Raw genomic sequence first — 24,127 nt, 5'->3', positions numbered from 1 at the left:
GGCGGCCACGACCGGTTGGGGTGAGATCACACTTTAAAGTGTCACTAGTCCATCATAAATCATGCTGACAGCGTCACAGATCTGAAGAGAAACCTACAAAACAGCAGCATGTGGCCTCACCTGTGCTTCATCATAGTCACAGTCAGAGACAATGACAGGATCACTGAATCAGCAGAAATGTCTGGAAACTCACCTTAATCCTGAACATTTCCACCTTTAACGCCACCATCGCCCTGAACTGGGCTGGAATATTAACGGGGATAAAATAAAAACCTACAATAACCTGGTTGCATTCAGGTGAAGACCCCTAAAGGTGTTTCTCAAACTCTGCAGAAGCACCTTTAGATTTTTGCCCATGTTTGCAGTAACATTGCAGCTCTATGAGCGCCCTCGCCTCTGTCAGTGCGCCCCAGGGCAGCTGTGGCTACAATGTAGCTGCCATCGCCAGTGTGTGAATGGGTGGATGACTGAATGTAGTGTGAAGCGCTTTGGGGTCCTATGGACTAGACAAGCGCTATACAAATGCAGGCCATTTACCATTTACCTCATCAGGTCACCCCACAGGTTTCAGATGGATCATCTAAAACTTTCACCTTCTTCTGGTGTTTCCTGCTTTTGTTTATGTGGATGTCTGCTCTGGGTCACTGTTGGACTGACAGGTTAGCTGAAGGTGTTCAGATATTCATTGTGGATTTAAATATATGTCCATTTGTCCTGCAGCGTCAGATTTTGGTCCTGCACAGCGCTGCGACTCTCAGTTTGTGTTTTTATCCTGCACGTCTCTACATGATGCTCCTGAAACTGTTTCTGTTTCTTTTCCTGCTTCATCTTTTTCCTTAAAAGGTGTCGGGATGGCGAGCCGTGACTGATGATGGGAAGTGATGAACTTTCAGTCTGTGTTGGTCGGGTCTGATTTAGAGGCGGGTGGATTGATCCAGATGTAAATTGTAGTCGATCAATGCTTTGTTTCTGTGTTCAATATGTAGCCCACAGAATTGTGTTGCTTTTGTTTGTGATGGGGGGAACATGAAGTATGTAAAATGTGAGTGTTTGTGTGCTGAGTCTCTTTTGTTTACAGCCTGTAACACATTTAGGCAGGAAGCTTACTGGTATGTTTGACTGTGTTACTCATTACTGTGGAAAGTCACAGTCACAGTGGGTTAGTGGTCATTAAATGTTTCACACCGATTTAAACCCAGTGGGGGTATCCCCCCCCCCCAAAGAGGGACAAAAGGGCCCCCTGATGGTCCTTTTGTCTTAACTTAATCATCATCTCGGCTCCTCTGACGACCTGTTTGCTGCTGTCTGCTGCTGAAAGACCGTGGGGAGAGGGGACACTTGGGCAGTGCATTTATCGCAGCATATAATGTGTTTCCTGGATACACTGCTGCTTTTTCAGCATTCAAAGACTGATGGCACCGTGTCAGAGCTGGCTATGAATTTCAGAAGGATCAGGCCTTAACGAAAAAGTTATCAATCGTTCTTTTCATCTTTTCTTATTACCCACAGCTACATCCACTCTCTCAGGCCTAGGCTGCTCACTAGGGCTGGGTATCATCACTGATTTCTATCATCCATTCGATTCTGGTTCTCAAAGTCCCGGTTTGATTCAACTTAGCCTCAGACAGTCAGAAATATTATAATTCTGATCATTTATCAGCACTGATACATGTGAGACTTCATCAGCATTGTAAACATCACAGCAGATGCCTTTGTGTGAAAGTAACTGAGAATAAAACAGAAAAACATGAAGGAGATTTTCCTGGTCTGGCTTTTTATAGCAGATAACCTTAAAATATTCTGCAATATTCTGCAATTTTGCATAATTTTAAGAAGTTTAAATTTCTTCAGTATTGAACAGCAGAAATGAGGCTTTCTTGTCCGAGGTCATTTAAGTGAAAAAAGAAAAAGACAGCGCTGTAAACAACGGTAGACTGGTGGGTAATAAGCAGAGATGGGCAGTAACGCGTTACTGTAATCCAATTACTTTTTTCAAGTAACGAGTAAAGTAAGGGATTACTATTGCAAAAACAGTAATTAGATTACCGTTACTTTCCCGTAGGAACGCTGCGTTACTGCGTTACTAAAACCGTGATTTTTTGCGAGAATGTCTCACGACAGTGACGTAAGCGAGTGCGCCGTTCACAACAGCTGTGTGCAGATCAACAATGGATCATATATCGAGTGCAGAGAGAGTATGAGCGTGCAGCGTTTAAAGCGTGGAAGTACTGACCTTACTTTGAGTTTGATTCCATAAAAAGTGACAAAAACATTAGTGTCCATCGTGCGTGGGAAGAAAACTTCTTTTTACAGCGAAAAAACCCCTAAACTTCCAACAAGCACCGAGTAGCTACGACGTAATGGGAAACTCACAGAGAAACTCGCGGATTCTTCCACTGACCGCGGCACACCTGCACCAGGGTAAACCTCCGCCTACTGCAGTCCTGCTTTACAGGTGAAAATAGAGCAACAGGACCGCTGAGTCTGTGACTTTATTTATTTTCTGCTGTGTTTTACTTGCATCTATTTGAAAGACTGAGTGTAAACACAAAAAATATTTTATTTTATGTGCTGGAATGTGCAGAAAATAGGTTTAAATGTTAAACTAATTTCTTCCAGTCAGAATGTTGCATATAATTACATTTTTGCTTGATGCATAAAGTTAAAAGATTAAAACTAATAAAACAAGTTTTAAAAAGAGACTTTTCCATTTGATTACATTTTGTATGATGGATTATGCAGAAAAAGTAGAATTGGGCTGAAAGATCTATCGCTTTATCACCTATTCAGGTTGTAAATCGTGTTTTTAAAAAGTAACTAAGTAACTAATTACTTTCAAAAATAAGTAATCAGTAAAGTAATAGGATTACTTTTTTGGGGAAGTGATCAGTAATTAGTTACTGATTACTTTTTTCAAGTAACTTGACCAACACTGGTAATAAGTGAATGAATAATGCAGAAAACAAAGTTTTGAGACTGGAAACATTTGACCTTAGAACTGAAGAAGCTTCTCGGATGAGAGGTGAAACGTCTTCAAGCGACTTAAAGAAGTCCAGACGCTTTTCTTTCCAAGCTCCTTAGACTACGATGACCTGGATGACTGAGAACCTTCACAGACACATGGTTTGTTTTGATTCCTAGCGAGTGCTGATCAGGTATTACAGGCGGCAGCATGGTGTAATGGTTTTTTGTTTAACTCCAGCTGAGGGATATAAATTGCTGATCGTTTCACCTGTGCACATTGTTTTAATCAGTTTTAAACTTATGTTTTTCTCCTTATGGTCACTTCAGGCCTCCACACAGAAATAGATTCTGGTTTCGATGTCAGGACTAATTTAGTGGTGTATCATGACATCTGACCAACAGTTTAAGTCATTTAAGTTTAAATTAGTTTGACCACAGATTGTCATTTGATGCTTTTTAGGGCCCAGAACTGTTCTTTGACTTTTTTTCTAAAATTATTTTAGCACAAATTGTGATTAGAAAACGTTTCAGGTAGAGATGGACCGATCCGATATTACGTATCGGTCCGATACTGACCTAAATTACTGGATCGGATATCGGAGAAAAATAAAAAATGTAATCCGATCCATTAAATATCACGAAAGCACCTCACAAAACTTGCAACACGCCGTAACTCACCTCAGAACGTTAGCACGTCGGAGCAGTATGCATCACGTGATAGAGCGGCTGTGGCATGCGGGACCTGTCGGTGGTCTGGATAGCATGTGGAGCTTCGCTAGCAACCCGGCATTTCATCTCCGACAAAGTTATCCCCGAGAGAAGTAAAGCAAGTGTGTAAGTCCATCTCTGAATGTTTGTAAAGCATTCCTGCGTTAAGCTTAACAAGCGACTGCCTCTTCTTGCTGCTACTTCAATCATGAAACTGCTTAACGATCAGCTGATCGGCTTTTCTGTCGCCAGTCCGTCTCTCTTGTTTGTTTTTGGCCCATTTTGCACCAGAAAGAGGAAACCAGCGGCTGAACAACAGCAGCACGTTTAAGCTTGATCAGCTGTTGTTAGAATTTATTTAATATTACTTTCTACTCGAGGATCTTTTCTACGTAGCTGACGGCTGGTAACTGTGCAGGGGCGGATCTAGCAAAGTTTAGCCAGGGGGGCCGATAGGGCATTAACAGGGAAAAGGGGGCACAAAGACATACTTTTCTTTCTTATTCTCATTTAAAATGTCGAGCTTTTAATAAATAATTATCTGACACCCAAAGTTTTAATTTGATGTAAAATGAATAGAAGTCAATTACTGTATATAGTGACTATTAAGTCTAATATATATACCCTAGTAAGCTATAGTACTTTTTCCTTTGGGAAGGTACCATCTGTGCAGTCTGCAATTTTGTTGAAGAAAGATGTTGAATCTATTTAATATTTCTTGAAAAATAATTGATTTCTGTGCATTTTTTTTCCACACTGCATCAAATTAAGGTTGATTACGTCGATTAAGCATCATGAGGTGGAGCGTGAGGGGTGGTTCCCTATTTTTTATTTATTTATTTTTGTTGTTGCTGGGAGTTGGAACCCTATTAGTTAGGTTGCTTAATATTTATGCTAAGTACTCTTTAAAATACCAGAATAGGGAGGATGGTGTAGGTTTAAGTTTATTAGATTGATCAGTATTGCTGAACTATGAAATATTTTTTTTGCATACAGGTATAACAGAATAGCTTTAGTGTAGTTGTTGTTTTAAACTTGAGTATGAACTTATACAAAATGCCGCAAGATATTTTAAAAAACAGTTTTGTTGATTAAAAAACACTATATTGGATTCATATCGGTATCGGCAGATATCCAAATTTATGATATCGGTATCGGTATCGGACATAAAAAAGTGGTATCGTGCCATCTCTAGTTTCAGGTTAGTTTGTGTATTCATCCAAAGAACTGCTGTGTGAACTTTAATAGCTGTTTAAAAGTCAAACACAGCAACAGGCGGTGATGACATTACAAGTACAACATAAGTCCAAAGACACAGAAGTTACAAAGCTACACAAACAGAATTAGTGTAACAGTCAGAGAGCCGATGGCTTAATGTGGGCGTTTCATTAAAGACAAAACAGCAGATGATCTGAAGGACAAAGAGTTCCTGAGAAGGACACAAACAGCAGAGCTGATCTCATCACGACTCCCACGTACAGCTCAGTCCTACCAAGGTGTGAAAATGCTTTCACGTTTTCTGTTTGACTGCACACGACAAGTTGTTTTTAATCCTGCTTCAGCCTCAGCAGGTCTGAGAGGTGAGCGCAGAGACAAACAGACAGACACTTTGTGTTTGTACGCACAAACATGACCACAGCTGTGAGATCGCCAGACTGTCAACATTTACTGACACAGTGAGATGCTTCAGCTGAGGCTTTGTGGTCTGCTGAAATCGGCTCTCGCGAGGACGTGCATCCAGGCCAGAGGTGCCTCAGCATCCGCCACCTGAAAGAGCCACTTCCGTAAACAAAGCCAAACCTTATAAACAGTACCTTTGCACAATGACTGAAACTAACACCACTGAAGGAGCAACGGGCTGTGAGGCCAGTTTATGATCATTAATATGCAAACTGTCTCGACCAATGATTAAAGACCAGCTAAGACTGAAGAAGTCACTTGGATGAGTGATGAAACGTTTCTCCCACTGTGTCCACATGAACAGAATCAACCTGTTTGGATACATACAGAAGGCAATTACATCTCCCAAAAACCAAAGTCTGGGTAAAATCTCCTTTTTAATGCTGCTGATATATTTGAGGCTCTGCTGCAGAATGATGTCAGAGTCTGTTTCAGTGAGTCACCATGAACCAGTCAGGCATAAGTTTATGACCACTGACACCTAACACTGATTATCTCTACATCATGGGACCTGTTAGTGTCATGGTCGGACGGCCCCCGCCAGCAGCGTGTCCCCCTGTTACTTCCTGTCCTTCAGCTCCACTGTCTGGGATGATCAACTCACCTGTGGGTAACTGCATGATCAGCTGCTCTCTACTTAAGTTGGAGGAGGACACTAATTGGACGCCTGATTGTGAACAGGAAACAGTTGGTGGAAAAGCCTTTTCTCCATCTGTGATTGTGTGGACTCATTATTTTTCCTTTACATTAATAAGATGACTTTAGCTTTAGCTTTGTTCGGTTTAGTCTTGACTTTAGTTCTTTCCAGTGTCTCTTGAGTTTATCTGTGTTTCTAGTACTTGGTGTGTTGTTTGATGTAAGGTCTCTCTCTGTGTCGGTGACACTTTTATTTAACTGTGTTCATCGTAGACTGAACTTTATGCTGCTGTAACACAAACATTTCCCCTGTGTTATCAATAAAGTATCTGTCTCTGATAAGCTTTCAAATTAAGGAGATCAAGTATAAAAATATGACCTAGCCACCTGTCAGGTACCTGCCACATGTTAATCAGCCATGATGGTTCTGTTTAAACAGGTGCTGACTGGGTAACGTGTCACACACTGAGCCAGCACACAGGAACAAGGAGGCTGTGATGGTGCTTTTCTGATTAAGTTCATCTGTCTCTTTATGATTCTGTGACGCAGACACGATCTCACTCAGGTCCCTGAGATCTGATCATGTGTTCATCACAGCTCCACCTGTCACTGCACAATCACCTCCATCACTGATGTCTGTGCTCACACTCTGCTGCCACCTAGTGTCTGTGTGTGGGTGTTACAGCCGGCTGTCCTCACAGCTGGCTGTAACACCCACCTGTTGTAACAACAAACCCACGGTGGGTGTGTTGGTGGGTGGATGTTATACCTTCAGCCTCATCATGGTGTTATTTCTGTACATCAGCTGATTCTGGTCATTTTTAAAAGAGTTCAACAAACTGTTTCCAGCTTTGCTGCATCTGACACAGACTGAAGCAGGTCAGCCCTGTCTACTCTGACCTCACTTAGTCAGCTGACGTCTGCAGAATGAAGAAGCTGATGTTTAAATGAGGTTTTCCCTGAATATGTCCTGATAGCATTGATGTGACTCACCTCTCACCACCTCTCTGCTTAAAGCACCTGACCAAGGCCTGACGTTCAAGCTGTTTTACATTTTTCACATTCATACTGATCATAAACAGGCGTGTTCATCACAGCAGAATAATCTCTGTGATTCTGGATTAGACATCAGGGATTATTTGTCTTTGGTCACTTTGTTTATCAGGCCTCTCGACATTAATATGGTCATTACTAGGGATTATCCGGGATGATGGCACCGGATACCATGCGCTTTTTTCCTGAGATGTGATACACTTTGAATTCTAGCCAATCATTTTACCTTTGCAAGTGTAGTAGGCGGGTCCAGGTATGTACGTTCTTTTAGAGCAGAGCTACAGATTAAAAATGTCCAAGGCGAAGCGGTCAAAAGTCTGGCTGTACTTCACAGCAAAAGATGCAAACTCAGCAGCAACAAGTGCTTTAAGCTGATACTGTGATACTGTCAAAGGAGGTAACACCTCAAATCCGATGAAACACCTGGTGACGCATAGCGTTTTGTTAAAAGCCCAGAAATGCGCCGTATTTGATAGCTTGCTGCGAGACCTCACACCGAGCACATCTACTGCGGGTGTGGTGCCTGTTATCGACCCGGAGTTAGCAACATCCCCCAAAAACCCGAAGAGGAGAGTCCTGGCCCCTAGCCCTGCCAGTGTAGCAGAAATGATGATGATGATGATGCAGCAGCAGCCGTTCTTCTCTGCCTGAGTAGCTTAATGTTGTTCGTGTGTAATTTACGTTGAGTAGGCTAACCACGTTATTACATTAATGCATGTAAGGTGAACTAGCAAACATCATCATAGCTACATGCGGCTGTCTTCTTGTTTGATGGCAGATACTCCCTTCACCCTGGCCAAAAAGGCTAAAATGACCAAAGAAAAAGAGGGAAACAGTTAAACATGAGAGGTTTAGGACAAAGTTTGTGTTTTTTCCATTGTTTAAGCACTGCTTCCAGCCAAGAGTGATACCATATATGCCCCATAGCTGCAGAAAAGGCTAACATTGTTATCTTTTTACAAAAACCAGCTGAACATGAGAGGTTTAGGACAAAGTTTGTGTTCTCCATTCTTTAAGCACCAGTTTGAGCACCGTTTAAGCACCGGCACCGTTTCAAAAGTACCGGTTTGGCACCGGTATCGGATAAAACCTAAACGATACCCATCCCTAGTCATTACTTACACCTTCATTCTTGCTGCACTGGTACCATCCAATGGAGGCTCTGCCCTTTATTCACCCGTTGCCATGGTGACCCATAGGCAAGTCTCCCTGTGTGTCCCAGTATCAGACCCTCACTGTGAAACTCTTTATAATACGCCTCACAGCTGATCCCTTGTAATTAACAGGATTATATGCTATTTACCTGCAGACACTCACAGGTAGCACACCTGGGATCCAGATGACCTGAGGGATCTGGAAGGTTCATACTGGGTCAGGAGGTCATTGATGTATTTTGGTCCTAAACCATTCACAGCTTTATAGACCAGCATCAGGACTTTAAAGTCTATCCTCTGACGGACAGGCAGCCAGTGTAAAGACCTCGGTGAGTCTTCAACCTGGATTTAAATAAACTGAGTGTTTCAGCTGATCTGAGGCTTTCTGGGAGTTTGTTCCAGATATAAGGAGCATAAAAGCTGAATGCAGCTTCTCCGTGTCTGGTTCTGACTCTGGGAACTGATAAAAGACCTGTAGAGTCAGTCAGGTGTTACAGGTAACACAGAAACACTGATATTGTCAGTAGTGTGTGTTTTTATGGTAACTGTAGAACAAAGTAAACGTCTCCGTGTTACATGTCAGTATGCTTGTCAGGGGTGTGAACAGGGGCTCCTTTCCTGCCTGAGTCCACTCTTTAACAACCGTGACAGAGAATGAGTTATGTTTATTAATATTGTGTTAGTAACATATTAATGTCGGTCCAGCATCAGCACTAATTAACTAAAACTGATTTGGCTGCAGTTTTTAATAAATCTGGTTTTTGAAAAATGATAAAGATGGAAAATCATTTTAGAAAGTGACAATCAGGGCCCACCTCTGTGACCTGAAGCTGTAAGCATTCATGTTGGAGGTCACACTGTTGTTGCAGTATTAGTTATTTATGATATTATTGCAGTGTTAGTGATTTAATATCTGAAGTCTCTGTGCTTCAATGATGAGCATCAGCAACAAACATACAGGATCACTGGACTCATTTTTTCTGTTGACTGTGAAGAATTTTGGAAAAACTTTATTGCTCTGCAAACATCTGACCCTGAAACACCAGCAGTGCACCAGCTGACCTCAGATCAGATCTGTACACAGATTATGTTTGAATTCATTTACTATTTATTACAGCAGCAAGTCTGCAGCCGAGAGAATAAAAGCCTTTAAACATGTAATGAATGATCTAATTATAACCCCTCAAACTATTCTAATCATAGATCGGTCTGTGGCCTCCGTGCTGTCCTTCAAACACATGAAACTTTATTAACACAGCAGCTGTTTCCTCTCGCACTCACTCTGCTGCTTTATCTGCCTCACATTCACTCTGCGCTCTGTAATACTGCTGCTATATGAGTTTAATTATATGTTGTATTGTGTTGATGCTCTCATTTTGTGTTGTAATTTAATTCTGTTCGTTTTATATTTATTTGTATTATTTTATTTACATTTTATTGTGTTGCTATTTCCAGCATATCAGGTTGCAGTTTTTAAATAAAGTTTTATAAATAAGAAAACTTTATAAATAGAGTTTGCTGTGACTTTTGGCTAACAGTACTATATTAGTATTAATGTAGGTGTGATTGGATGATGCTCACCAGCTGTGACGACCAGCCTCCTCTGACACCACACCTAAGCTGCTACTCCACCCCTCCCATTCTGCAGAGCCACAAACCACACCCCACCACGAACAGATGACCATAAAGTGTGACGTTGTTAAGGAGTGTTGCCATGGTCACCAGTGGACTGCTGCCCCCTTTTGGAACTTTGCTTTAAACTCCCCCCGTGTGTCTGATTTAAGGTATCCTCTGTGACACATTTGTACTGCCGGTGTCACAGTAGGGTCTTTCATGCACACTCAGCAGCTGTGTTTATGTTTATTAGCACTTGTAGGAGCAGAGCTATAGATGCAGACTTCATGTTGATGATTAGACGTCAGTCTGATCAGCAGAGACGCCCTCAGAGTCACGCTAACATCCCTGTTACCATATCCAACCATCAAGAAGACTCTGTACAACGAGGTCTTAGTGGTCCCGTGAAGGCCACACATCTCGTCATGGTCTCATCAAGTCCACACCTCCTTTTAGTCTTCTTTCTATTTGTTGGTGTTTTGGGGGCTTTGTACTCACTGGTCACTGGTCTGTGATTGTTTCCACCAGGTCCTCAGCTGGTCTCATTAGCAGTGAGTTCATATTAATCAGTTTTCTTGGAGATTGTTCCTGATAAGCAGCATGTGCTCTGTCGTACAGTAGTTTGTTTCTTCAGGATTGAGCCTGTGTCGTCTGTTCTGGGACAAAATGTGCTCTTTGTTCATCATGAGCTGAATCCAAACATGACAGTTAAAACAGTTCATTGGTTGAATGACCTTTTACACTTGTGCACATGGTTTGGATGAGGTTTATTCATAGATTGCAAATTTCTGTTTTCTCAGTCTATTTGATTTAATTCTGTTTTATTTAAAAATCCCAAAATCATAACAACACTTGCCTAAAAGTGCTAAAGTTACAGGTGATAATGTTTCACATCAAATATTACAATGGCAGGTCGAGCAGGGTTGTTCCAGCTCAGCTCACACAAAAATATCATCTTTTACCTGGAAAATGATGTCATGTACAGCTTATAGTATCATCACTTTCATGTCAATGAATAAAATGTGTTTCATTTCTTAAAAGAACAAAAGATTATCAGATGTGATGAACAGTTTGGGAAGTGTAAACTTATAAGTATTCGCTCTTCCTTCTTTTCTTTGGTTTGGTCACAGAGCTCTGTCAGTGTCCATCTTTGGGTTTCTTCTACTGGACTTAAACGGTGTTGTTGTTTGAGTAGGTCTGGTTTTGAGCTTGTTAGAGGTGTTTCTGGGCTGTGTCTACACACTGAATGTTATTTTGTTGTTTCTGGGCTGTGTCTACACACTGAATGTTATTTTGTTGTTTCTGGGCTGTGTCTACACACTGAATGTTATTTTGTTGTTTCTGGGCTGTGTCTACGCGCTGGAGTAAAGGTTTTTTTGTTGCTTCGCTGCAGTCTTGTGTCTACTCGTTGCTACTCTGCTACAGTCCACGTCCACAGTTTTCAACATATAATGTTCAAATTTTCTGTCATGGTACATACCAATAACAGGTCAAAGGTCATAGCAAATATAAAAAATCAGTAGAAACTTTGTATATTTATCTTCAAACTTCACAACAATACACCAGGGCTTTGTCAAACGCTAGCTTGGCTAAACATTTGACCTTGACCTTCAAGGTCAAAGTTGACCTTGTAAAATGTGTTAATAAACCATATTGAGTAGTCTATCATGAAGGCCATGGAGAGAACTGAATCACAGATTTCGGGGAATCACAGTCCATGAGCTCCAGACTGAGTCACTGACTGCATGTGATTTTCATTAGCATTAAAAATAATCCTCATATTTTAAATGATCTTAGTTTGTCCCGTGACCTTTGACCCTCTGCCTGTGTAAACCGTGTGTTTCTGTGTAGTTGGAGCTGGACACACTGATGTGTGAATGTGTTTAGAAGCTTCAGAGCTGTGATGTTCAGTTGTGATGAACTCTGATGGATTTAGATGATCAGCATCTGCAGTTGGTGATTATCTGATATTCATCGTATTTTACAGCCATATCTGTAAATTCAAACAGTCTTTGAATCCACTTCATGAGGAGATGATGGTTTGTTTGTTTTTTTGATGTTGTCAGTGCTGACATCAGCTCAATCATAAAACTGTGGACTCCTTCATGATCATCTGGTCGACCCATGATCCTCACGTTCTCCTCCTGCAGGAGTTAAAGTTTATTATTAACTCCTCACTGAGGTTGTGTGAGGCAGGAGTCCAGCATGCATCAGCACTGCCAAAATGATCATCATGATTATTATGATCACAATTTAAATCAGGACGGATTTCAGTATAGATCATGATTATTGTGATTTTAGAGACTGAAATGTTTTTATTGCAGTCTTATTATTATTTTATTCAGTGTGATGATAAAAAAACTCTCAGTGTGACTACACACAGAGATATTTGAACAGTTCAGAGAACACAGAGTCTCTCAGACCTCAGACTGGACTTTGGCTCAGGACCAGGACTTGTTCCCTCAGCAGGGCTGTGGCAGCTCAGCACACCAGCTGGTCGGACCCACATGTACTCTGATGGAGCTCAGACCTGTAAATGTTTTACAATAAAGAGCTCAGAGGGAAACATCAGACAGGTGTGCTGATTCTTCCACTGACACAGGACAGATCTGATAATGATGATACAAAGGTTCCCCAAAACAAACAAAGAGTTTTATTCTTTTTATCCAATCAAACGTTTAGAAAACATTAAAAAAAATCATTGAAAAACAAAAGCAAAAAAGATTACACACACACACACACACACACACACACACACACAGACACACACACACACACACACACACACACACACACACACACACACACACACACACACACTTTCTCTTACAGGAAGCAGGTTTGAGTGAAACTCTGAGTTTGTTAATCCTCAGATGAAGGAAACTCAGCTTTTGGTCCCAGTAAGAAGGATAACTTGAACAGGGTCAGTTACCATGGCAACAGATGACACACATCCAGAAAGCCATGGCTCCTGATCTTTAGTACAAACATGTAAAGAGTGTGAAGGAGAGCATGTAGGAGGAAAAAGGAATGAACAACGATGGTCTGTGGACGATCAGCAGCAGCTCAAACTGAGACCAGCAGAGGGCGCTGTCGGCTCATCTCAGTGCTTCTGTGCTCTGACCTCACCTGCTGCACCTGCTGCTGCCTAAGTGTGTCTGTGTGAACATCAGGCTGCTGAGCTCACAGTGAGTGGTTCCTGCTGTGTGACCACAGAAACCTGCCCACTCAGGCTCACATCCACGCTCTGTCACACAGACTCAGCTCTCACTACTGCTTCTGTCTGTGGCTCAGGGGTGCAGCGGGTCCCCACCAATCAGAGACTGTGGATTGGCAGTCAGAGGACCTCTGTGCTAAAGAGCCTGCAGCCTCCATCAGTGTGAGAGTGTGTTAGAGTGCAGCACGGTGCACACAGTGTCTGTGTGCAAGTCTGAAACCTGCACAGGTGACAACAGGAAACTCAGAGTTACTGAACCTGCTTCCTGAGCAGATGTTACTGTGTGCACAGGTGACAGCTAACAGCTGTATTTTAAACAGACTAAAGCACAGGCAGCATGAAGAAGAGGAGCAGAGGAAGGATGAAGGTCCATCAGGCCCAGGGTGTCCTCAGCTTCCTGTTCAGAGACAAACATGATGTCAGCTCCTCACAGCAGCCCGTCTGATCTTAATGACCTTACAGTACCATAAGTAAAATGTGTTCACAGTAGATCACACACTCACAGATAAAAACCACAAACTGCTCCTCAATAAAAGCAGAAGTATCAATAAAATAATAATATGCAACCATGAATTAATTAAAAGCTTGTCTGTACAGAAATGCCTTCAGCTGCTTTTTAAAGACACTCAGTGGATTCAGCGTAAACACAGCGGGGGAGACGACCCTGGTGCCGCTGCCTGAAAAGCACAATCCACTGGTGTTTTGAACCGAGTACGTGGGACCAACAGTGACCTCTGACCTGAAGGCCTAAGTGTTTATTCTAAAGAGCTCATCAGGGTGAGTGTGAGATTATAATATTATTTTATGCCATGTTAGACCCCTAATTAAAGATTGTGAATTGTTATGTAGTTTTAGTTTGCATTATTCTCCTGAATTAGAAGAAGCTGATAACTATTGCATTAGTTAGACTGATTTGCATTACATTAGACTGCTGATTTATTGTGAATGAATGATATTGTTTATGATGCATTATACTGCTGAGTTATAAGAAATACTGTTCGCAGAAAGTCATCGCCTTATTTGTCTGATTAGAAGAGAACATGCTGGAGTTTTCTGCCCCATCTCAGCAGGAGCAGATAAACAGGGAGCCAAGGTCGTAGCTTAGGCGCCGTGTGAGAGAAAGCATGTGAATGTTTAGGCTTTTATGATAAGGTGGAGGCACCAGAGGCTATAAGAGTTTGAGCAATGCTCCACCATTTTGAGATCTGATGCTGTCTGCATCAGTGTCCATCTCCCACGCGTGTGATCATTAAAATCATTGTTTGACTCAACCCGGCCGGACCAGTGTTGTTATTGTGGTTTTTTCTCTTGTCTCCATCCCCAATATTTGAATCCATAACATTGCTCAGCTAGCCTGCCTGTAGTCCAGCTGTTTCACCCACTGAAACATCTGAAGCTTTATCAAACCAAAAGTTCTCTTAAAGGAGCAGCTGAGATCAACCAAAATGGAAACATCTGGCCTCAGACTGCAGCAGCTGGGCTCCTTGTTGTGATGAAAAATAAAACATATGAAGTCAATGTGACAGAGGTCGTACCATTTGCTTCATTTTGCTTTTTGCAGTAGAAAAGAAGTGGAACTAGAACCAAGAGCAGAACCAGAAGAACCACAGGAACCAGGCCTGCTATGAGTGCAGTGAGAAAGGAGGTGAGACCCTGAGGAGGTGATGAAGCAGTGTCAGCAGAAGAGTTCACAGGAGGAGTGGAGTCTGAGCTCCTGTGCTGAGGAGGATCTGCAGGAGAGATGATGCAGACGGTTCAATCATTTTATCAGCAGGTCATGTCTGTAAACAGGAAGTGATGTCACTGTTCTGACCTCTGACCCTCAGAAAGCTCTGAGGAGACGATCCAAATGCTTCAGTAGCACAAGAGTAGAGACCTTCATCAGCCTGTTTGACCCTTCTGATGACGAGCTCTGCTGCTGTTCCAGCTCCAACATGACGTCCATTAAAGGAGAAATAAGCAGCAGCTGTGTCACCGCGCCTCTCTCTGCAACGCAGAGTGACATCACTTCCTGTCCACACAGGAAGTGCAGGAATCTCCAGGATCACACCTTTATCTGACAACAGAAACACAAACAGAGCAGAGTCAAGAGCTCCTCTCAGATGAGCTGCTTCCTGTCTGAATGAGCACCTCGCTGTCTTCCTGTCACAGTCTCACACTCTCAGCTCACTGACAGACATGTATCCAACATCTGGAAACATCTGCACAGAGACACAGCTGGAACATCTCCCTGTCTCTACCTGAAACACTGATGGACACTTCATCGCTCTGCTGTCCAGATGAGTTCTCACAGAAGTAACGTCCATCAGAGGAGACGGAGCGATCCAGAACACAGGAGGAACCATGAACCCTCCCAAAGCCTGCAGCTGCTCCACAGTCCTCAGTGAGTCCTCCTCTGGTCCTCTTCACTGTCCATCCATCAGCTGTCTGTCCATCATCAACACAACTCAGAGACACTGAAGAAGATCCTCTGAAGACCTGCTGAAGGTTTGGACTGACAGACAGAGACACTGGAGGACACACACACACACACACACACACAGTAAGTGTATTTGTGTTCTTGTTGGAGTCTCACTGATGGTTTTCACTTCCATCTCCTCACCTGCAGAAACAGTCGGTGCAGACAGCAGCAGCACACACACACCTGCAACAGGAGGACAGAGTCAGTAAAGGTCAGAGGTCATTAGTTACTACGGACAAGTTACCCCTGGAACGGTCATCAGAGGGAATTTAGTATTTGCATGAGCCATTCTTCTTTCAAGCTCAGAAGTGTTGGATGTCATTTTATTGTGTAGTTTGTATTTTTTATATTAAGCTAGAAAGAGAATAATTTATCTTTCAAACTACAGCAGTTAGTCTCCTCATTAAAATAAAAACTTTATGCTGATGAATTTTGCGGTGAACAGTGTCTGTGCTGATCTTGACAGGACGTTTGGAGCTCCGCATTTTACGTGACTTTTACACACCAATTGCCTCGAGACTCGATGACTGTATTCTGTGACCGTATATGGTCTTATACTTCCGGGATGAGCTGCTGTGGTTACTAAATGTTTCCTCTGTGAAATAATTTCACTTAGAGCCGACTGTGGAAAATTTAGAATCTGTCTGTGGAGGTTCTCAGTCATCCAGTTTATTGACATCCAGCAACACACCCAGACACGAACTGGTTCACCCGAAAGACAAAACGCCAAAACACAGACTTAACAATGTGGTGTTTGCTGTACAATGCAGCGAGGAATGCTCAGACCTCTACATTGGAGAGACCAAACAGCCACTTCACAAGCGCATGGCACAGCACAGAAGAGCCACCTCCACAGGACAAGACTCAGCTGTCCATCTGCATGTAAAGGACAAAGGTCACTCTTTGAGGATGCCAATGTTCACATTTTGGACAGAGAGGACAGATGGTTTGAAAGAGGCAACATTTAGAATAAAATAGAATAAAAAAGATTTTTCCAAACCGACGTGTTATGATCCTGTTGCAGTTCTAGACTCGCATTCACTGAGCTCTTTAGAAAGATCCATTCTTTGACTAATGTTTCTAAAAGCAGTCTGCATGGCAGCTGCTGCGTTGTATACACCTGTGGTCATGAGATTAAAAACACCTGATTTCACTGATTAATGCTACTCAAACCCAGGCCAGCTGCTCTCAGCAATGCGAAATATGCCAACAGAGCTAAGCCTGCCCCGGGCTGCAATTAAGCACCAAAATTGGAGAAGGCATAGACAGGGGATAAGCTAACATATGAAACTGGAAATGACCGCCGTGTATTCAATTTATTTCAACAAAGTAACTTCTGATTACCACCTATATAAACAGTAACTGTAAAGGAATGCAGTTACCCATATTTTGTATTTTAAATACGTAACACCGGTACATGTATTCTTTTACTTCCCAACACTGGGCAGATGATATCATGGATAAATGAGTAGATGAACGTTTGACTCACCGAGGAGCAGAGAGGCAGACAGGGTCTTCATGGTGTCTGAATGCTTTAAGTCTGAGCAGCGTAGACGTCTTCAGCTTCACAACTTCCCTGTTAACACTTTCACTGTCTGAGCAAACGCTCCACTGATGAGAAGCACACCCACACAGCGGGTAAGTTTCAACAATATTTGCATTGTGTATTTACTCAGTTTGTATTTGTCTAATATGATATTTGTTTCATGATTGGAAATAATAAAAGTGACAAAGATGCACAGATTAGGAGAAAGATGGCCCTGCGAGGGAGTCTAATGTGTTCATAGTCTGAGTAAGAGTGTGTTATTGTAATTCATTAACTGTAAAGTGACCAGGGGACGGGCTGGAGGAATAAAGCTCATGTTCAGTAGTTCAACTTCACATGGACCGAAACTGCTCTGGTGCTGAGAGGTTCTGACCCTGATGGACTGCAGCCTCCTGCCTGAGGGAAGCAGCTCAGGAAGTTTCTCTCTGAGGGAGGGAGGTTGGGGAGGTCAGCAGTAATATGTCCTACCTCCGTCCTTGAAGCCCACGTGGAGGGAGAGCAGACTGCAGGTGATCATCTTTCAGTCTGCAGGTGGTGAGGATGGATTCACTGATGAAGGAGTAGTTGTAACATTGACCACAGGAAGTTCATTATATGCTGTGCTTTTGTGATGAGGGTGCTGATGATAGCGGTCACTCTGATCCTGGAGACAGACAACAACTGTTCAGAAAGACTTCAGTGTCTGATGGACTCTGTGTCTCTGTAGAGGCTGAAACATACACGTCCCTCTAGTTCTTCTACTTCTCTGTACAGTTGCTCACATTCATTCCAACACTTTCAGCAATCTGCCTCCAGGATTTCTCATATCTGTGAGTCTTTATATTCTTTATATTAAAACTCTGATTATTACTCTTCATCTTTGAAGTTCTCTCACTGATCGATTCAAAAAAAGGAGTCGACTGTATGGAACAGACCAATCACAATATTCAAAAACTGCGACAACACAACGAGGTTCACCTCAAGTTACAGCGCAGGAAACAGGACATCTCTAAAGTATGTGTCACAGTGAGTTTTATATATTTACTAGGTATGTGTGTTTTTAAAGGGATGTCAAATGCTGTCATTTTTCTGTAAAGCAAATTTACCTTGCCTTTAGGTATAAATAAAGTTACCTTACCTTACCTTACCTTACCTTACCTTACCTTACCTTACCTTACCTCAGTAAGCTGTGTGGTTAGCATGTAGCTGTGCTATAGAGAAGAAGCAGAGGTAGAACTCCCATGAACCTTTGCAGACTGAAGGAGAGCCGTTAGCTTTTATTATTTAATCTTTATTTCCACAGGTAGTCCTGCTGAGACTCAGTGTCTCATTTCTAAGATAGACCTGGTTCACCTGAACGCTGGTGCTGTAGTTGGAGTGCAGCTGTTTAGCATCTCTCATTGGCTCATGACCACAGGTGGAGGTGGAGATACAGACTGACAGATTGTTGTGGGATTTCTCTTTAGCTTATTGTCCTTTAATGTATTGTCTAATGTATTGTTTAATGTATTGTTAATTGTATTGTCTTGATGAAATGCTTTCATGTTACTTAGTTTAGTACGTCTGGTTCACACCTCATTCACGCTGGGAAACAGACGGTGAGAAACTGGTGAATGTCTCCCAGGAGACGGAGACTTGACCCCAGAGTGGGGGAGATCCACACAGGTGATAGAGAGTTTTTCTGTTTAGAGCTAAGGTGTGAACTGCAACTGCCTTTTGTTCTGTGACTGTGTTTAAAGGGACCTGAACTGTTCATTGTCAGAGACGACTCTCAGTGCCCGCTGACTGACGTCTCTCCTCATGCATGAGAAATAAAGTGTTGGGTTTTAACTGCTCATCGTGTCTGCAGGCTTTGTTAATAAATTTCCACAACACAGATCGATGTTGCTTTCACACTCTCTCATTACTTAAATTGAATACCATCCATCCATCCATTCGCTTCCACTTATCCTTTTCAGGGTCGTGGGGGGCGCTGGAGCCTATCCCAGCTGTCATAGGGCGAAAGGCGGGGTACACCCTGGACAGGTCGCCAGTCTGTCGCAGGGCCAACACACAGGGACAGACAACCATTCGCGCTCACATTCACTCGGACATTCACACCTAGTGACAAAAATTAAATTGAATACAATAATTAAAAAAACTCATTTTCTGCCGTTTCCAAACGTTTTCTACATTTTACACCTGAACACATGGTTTAGATGATCTTTGATCATAAATTCTAATGTCTTCTTATGTCCTCTCACTCACCTCTAGTCACTTCATATGATACCCCCAGAGCCCAGATTTGACCTCTTCTATGGCCCCAGAACCATTTTTTAACCTTTATGAAATACTTGTATTTCTCTGAAGCACCAGTGTCAGAAGTTTAATAGTTTTTCTTAGAAGGTCACAAAGACAGGTCATTAAAGACAAAGACAGTAGCAGATGATCTAAAGGGCAAACAGAGAAGAACAAAGACAGCAGCACAGAGCTGAGCTGATCTTATCAAGACTGTCACGTACTGTGTGACAACAGCTCATCTCACCGAGGCGTGTACCTGCTTTCATAACGTGTGTTTAAATGTGCATGTTAATGATGCTTCAGCCTCAGCAGAAGTGACCGCAGAGACAGAGACTCAGATCTCTGACTGTGTAGTGGAAACATGAACCACAGCTGTGAGTGTGTGTGGTATTCAAGATGGCGCCGGTGAGGTCGGCTGCCGTCACGACTGCTCCGACCACTTTTTCTTTGTCTTTGTTTTTTAAGTTAGTTTTCAGAAAAAAAAAGTGTTGTACAGTTATTTCATTTTTAACCTTAATTTTTTATATTTTATTCCTTCCTAGTTAAATTTACCCTTTTTAATTTTTCATATTTATTTCCTATCTTATTCATAGCCTTTTCCTTTTTTTTTTTTCTTTAGGTCACGAGCAGTTGTCCAAGCATTTCACTGCATATCGTACTGTGTATGACTGTGTACGTGACAAATAAAATTTGAATTTGAATTTGAAACCGTCAGACTGTCACGAACACTGACAGACTGAAAGATTTAGCTCAGAGCGCTGTGGTCTGCTAACATACATTATCACAGGACACTGAGATAATCAACCACTGTTAGCTCTTCTTATTAAAGTCTGTGAAGAAATAATGTTATCAGGTCTGAACCTCAAACTCTTGATTATCATCTGTTCTTTAACCCTGCACATGCCTTTGAGGATGAGCTCCTTTATTTTTTTTTGCTTTAAAGTCACAGGGCCCCCCATCCCCCAGCAGGGGCCTGACAGAGCCAGGGGCGGCCAGGCACTGTCAAGCAACCTCCTGGAGTGAGCCAGTACACACCTGAGCACCCAGCCCCAAACACCGAGAACCACCAATCTAAGTCACCCAATAATCAAACTGAAGGGGAGGCTGGAAGGTTACATTTCAGACCCTTTGAGAATTCTTCACATATCCAGCTCCAACACCTGTAATGGTCCCTGTGCCTGCTCAGCTGACTCGGTATGGCTACAAGTGTTTTGTTTATGTTTTGCTCCTCTCGCTCTCCTCCCACGCCCCCACGCTCTACCAGGGCGGAGTCATGGTGATTCCTGCCCCTGGCTCCGGCACCTGCGAACGATCCTCTAATCAACGCTCTCGCTACTTAAGGCGGATGCTGGGAATGCTTCATTGCCGGATTATTGTGTCATCACTAGTCTCATGCTTGAGTTTCCGGTGTGCTGTGACTTAACCTGCTCTCTTCTCCCTGTGCCAGACTCGACCTGCCAGCTTGAGGATCGCTGCTAATGTGAGCGTGAGGCCAGTGTGAAAGAGCTGAGCCAGAGCGTTTGGAGGAGGATCGCTGTAGTGCTGACTCACCTGTTCAACATGCCAGAGGAAGCTCATATACACACGGAGCTCTGACAACATGACTCATGATATCAGCTCAGTGTAAAACATTTCAACAACTTCTTTAAGATGTTTGGCAAAAATGGTCTGTCACTTTTATCTAAAGGAGGCTTTTTTTTTATCACACATGCTAATATCACCCTTAAATTTGACCCAAAATGCACTTTGTGAAGGTGGATTCAAAAGATCAGGGTACCAACGTTCATATATGTATCTACATCACAGATATTAAATGTTTTCCCACTAGATCATGGATCTATGTCTGATGGTATTGGTGCAGTTTCTAACAGAGCTTAAACATGTTTTTCAGGTCATAATTTAATAAAATGCTGGAACATAGTTAAAGCACCACATTTAGACCCACCTGTGTGCACTTGAAGGGCCTGACACTCTTTTCTACAGAGGCCACATCAGAGCAATAATATACTGGTTTACAGGGTCAGAGCGAGAGGAAGGATATTAATACAACTCTGAGCCTGTAGATGATAACATCCATTACTGTGTATCAGGGCTGGACTGGGACAAAAAATCAGCCCGGGCATTTTGACTAGAGACCGGCCCACCAGGTATTCTAGGAAAAACCATAAATCCTTTGAATGAAAACAAACGCTGTTGTCACAGTGATGTACACTGTCTTGTTGGTATATATGTATCAGTCTAATAATAATAATAATAAACATCTCTGTTGCTTGTTGCACATCTCTGTTGCTTGTGGGGCTCGCACACAAGAATTTCACTCGCATGTGCTGTGCCAGTGTGCCTGCACATGTGATGTGACAATAAAAGTGATTTGATTTGATTTGATTTGATAAACTTAAACCTACACCATCCTCCCTATTCTGGTATTCTAACAGTACCAGAAAGTAGACTGCTGGTCGAGTTAACCTCCTGAACTATCTACAACACATGGTGAAAACCTGAAATTAAGACAGAAGACTAGAGGCGAGACATGATCATTACTGATTACTGATGACAGATTTAGATAAACAGCATGGCAGGGCAAAATATTTTGTCTAACATGGCAACCTTTAAAAAGTGAAAGGAGACAGAAAGAATAAAAGAAATTTACACAGAGTACTGGTACAGTATCTAGAAAATGTGGGAAAATACTGGCATCATATACAGTACTTAGCTACTTCTGAAGAAATTATGTTGGGACCCTAAAAAAAATTACTATGTACAATAATGGATTTCTATACATTTTACATCAGATGAAAACGTTTGTTTTAAGATTCAGATTATTATTTGTTGAAGTGAGAAATTTTAAATGAGAATAAGAAAGTATTTCTTTGTGCCCCCCTCTCCCTGTTAATGCCCTACCTGCCCCCCTGGAAAAACTTTGCTAGACCCGCCCCTGCACAGTTACCAGCTGTCAGCTACTTAGAAAAGGATCCTGGTGTTATTGTCCTGATAAACTGAGCCGATATTTGAGGTTTACACAGCTACATTCTCGCCTGAAAACATGTTAAACATTTATTTTGTGACCCAGAAAGAATAATAAGAGTAATATTAAAACTAACTAGCTGCCGCCATTGTTGGAAACTAAGCAGGGCCGCGCTATGAATTCTCGGACAGTTTCTTCTTCTTCGGGGTTTAACGGCAGCTGGCATCCTTGTACATGCAGTGCTGCCATCTTCTGTTTCAGTCCGTTATTACACTCTTAAATCCTACTACTTATTCCTGCGTCTTTTGTGATCTTACAAAGCTTCAAACCACGCGTCAACTATTAAATCAGTCGTCGACGATTTTGATAGTCGACGCAATCGTAACTAGTCGACTAATCGTGGCAGCCCTAGTGAGAACCATGAAACTGTTTTTGATAGAAACCCAACAAAGAACAGATCCAGATGGGGGGACAAAATGGTTTCAGGACATTTCTCAAATAAAAATGATTTTATCTTCATCTGCTGTTCTTAATAAAGCCAAAATACAACATGTGCTACATTAAAAAACACATCAGTGAATGAAACTAAAGGAATCCGTCCCACCAGGTGCTAACACAGTCTCTTTCATCCTGAAAGTTAATTTTAACACCCTGTTCCTGCTCTAGGAGCTGAGCTCTCAGACTCTCAAGCCATGCAGCAGGTCATGGTTACATGTCCTGTACCCTTGATCACCTCTGCCTGTGATCCTCAGAGCCACTATCTTCACTAAACTAGACTCAGACATAATTATCATCTTGTATCACAGCAAGCGATTAACAGACACGCTGGTCCACAGTGTGGATTCTACGCTTTTAGGGGTGTGTATTGGTAAGAATCTGGCGATACAATATCTATCATAATACAGGGGAGACGATACGATATATTGCGATACTAAAAGCCAGACGATATTTGTGTTTAGGACTGAATTTAATTAAGAAAAATCACAGTAAACAGTCCAAACTGTTAAATGCTTGACATGAGCCATGTAAAACAAAAACACTCTCTAAGTTCAAAATGAGAGAAATTAACATCTGCCTTATGAGAAGTCATGTCAAATAAACAAATAAAAACTACTTTACTGAAATATCAACTATTTCTTTAACATGAAAAAAGGTAAACAATGTAACACTGAGGCCTTACTTACTAAGTACTATGATTGTAAAGTACTTATCCAAAAACTGCTCTATGAAGCATCAAAACAAAGCACTTTTCATGTGACCTTAACATCTCATTTACATATCTCTTTCCCAGATCTTCTGCTATGGCAGTCTAAATGTCCCTTACTGTCGGTGTATCATCAACACTTTCTTGTGCACCCATCACAAGCTTGGCATGAAGAGGAGCAATGATGGACAGGGTTGGCATACTCTCCTCTGACATCACCAGGGTGGCGTCCTTCATAGGCTTGAGTGCCCTGACAACTTCTTCTGCACATGTGATGTCAGACTCACTTAATGTGAAAATTTATTTTTCACTCTTCCTGACTTCTGCAGAAAGCAGAGCCGCACAGATGGCTGGTTGCAGTTCTAAAACTCGTTCTATCATCATAGGAGCTGTTCAATCTTGTAATTATGTCTGTGATGAATCTGTGAGCTGGTAGCTGAAGGAGGCACTGTTTCTGCTTCAACTGATTGCTGGCTGTGGTGCTGATTCAGGCGAGATTCAGACTGTGTGCAAAACATTGTATGTGCGTCATGCCTGCAAGTCTAGCCGCGAGAGCCATGTTTGGTGCATTATCGGTAACAACAACCAGGTCCTTTGCATTCAATCCCCATTCAGCCACAGCGTCAGTTAGTAACGCTGCAATGTGTTCACCTGTGTGACTGTCAT

The 24,127-nt window shown here is 42.2% G+C and overlaps 1 protein-coding gene across 1 annotated transcript; it reads right to left on the bottom strand.

Annotated features, from left to right (window-relative positions):
• Positions 1-12,271: 12,271 nt before the first annotated feature.
• LOC146634725 (uncharacterized) lies at positions 12,272-17,016 on the bottom strand. Its single transcript, XM_085349945.1, has 6 exons — positions 16,977-17,016; positions 15,629-15,670; positions 15,267-15,536; positions 14,840-15,082; positions 14,562-14,756; positions 12,272-12,339 (listed from the first exon to the last, which is right to left on the bottom strand). Exons 1-6 carry the CDS (start codon positions 17,005-17,007, stop codon positions 12,272-12,274), a joined length of 849 nt encoding a protein of 282 aa, XP_085206071.1. The 5' UTR covers positions 17,008-17,016.
• Between the last annotated feature and the right edge of the window lie 7,111 nt (positions 17,017-24,127).

The sequence above is a fragment of the Diplotaxodon limnothrissa genome, linkage group LG3 (genome assembly GCF_057381915.1).
Source record: "Diplotaxodon limnothrissa isolate DT_005_m linkage group LG3, D_limnothrissa_male_GT1.1, whole genome shotgun sequence".
In the NCBI taxonomy this organism is placed as follows: domain Eukaryota; kingdom Metazoa; phylum Chordata; class Actinopteri; order Cichliformes; family Cichlidae; genus Diplotaxodon; species Diplotaxodon limnothrissa.
The sequence above is the reverse complement of the archived record's forward strand: the minus strand, read 5'-3'. Positions and strand labels throughout refer to the sequence as shown.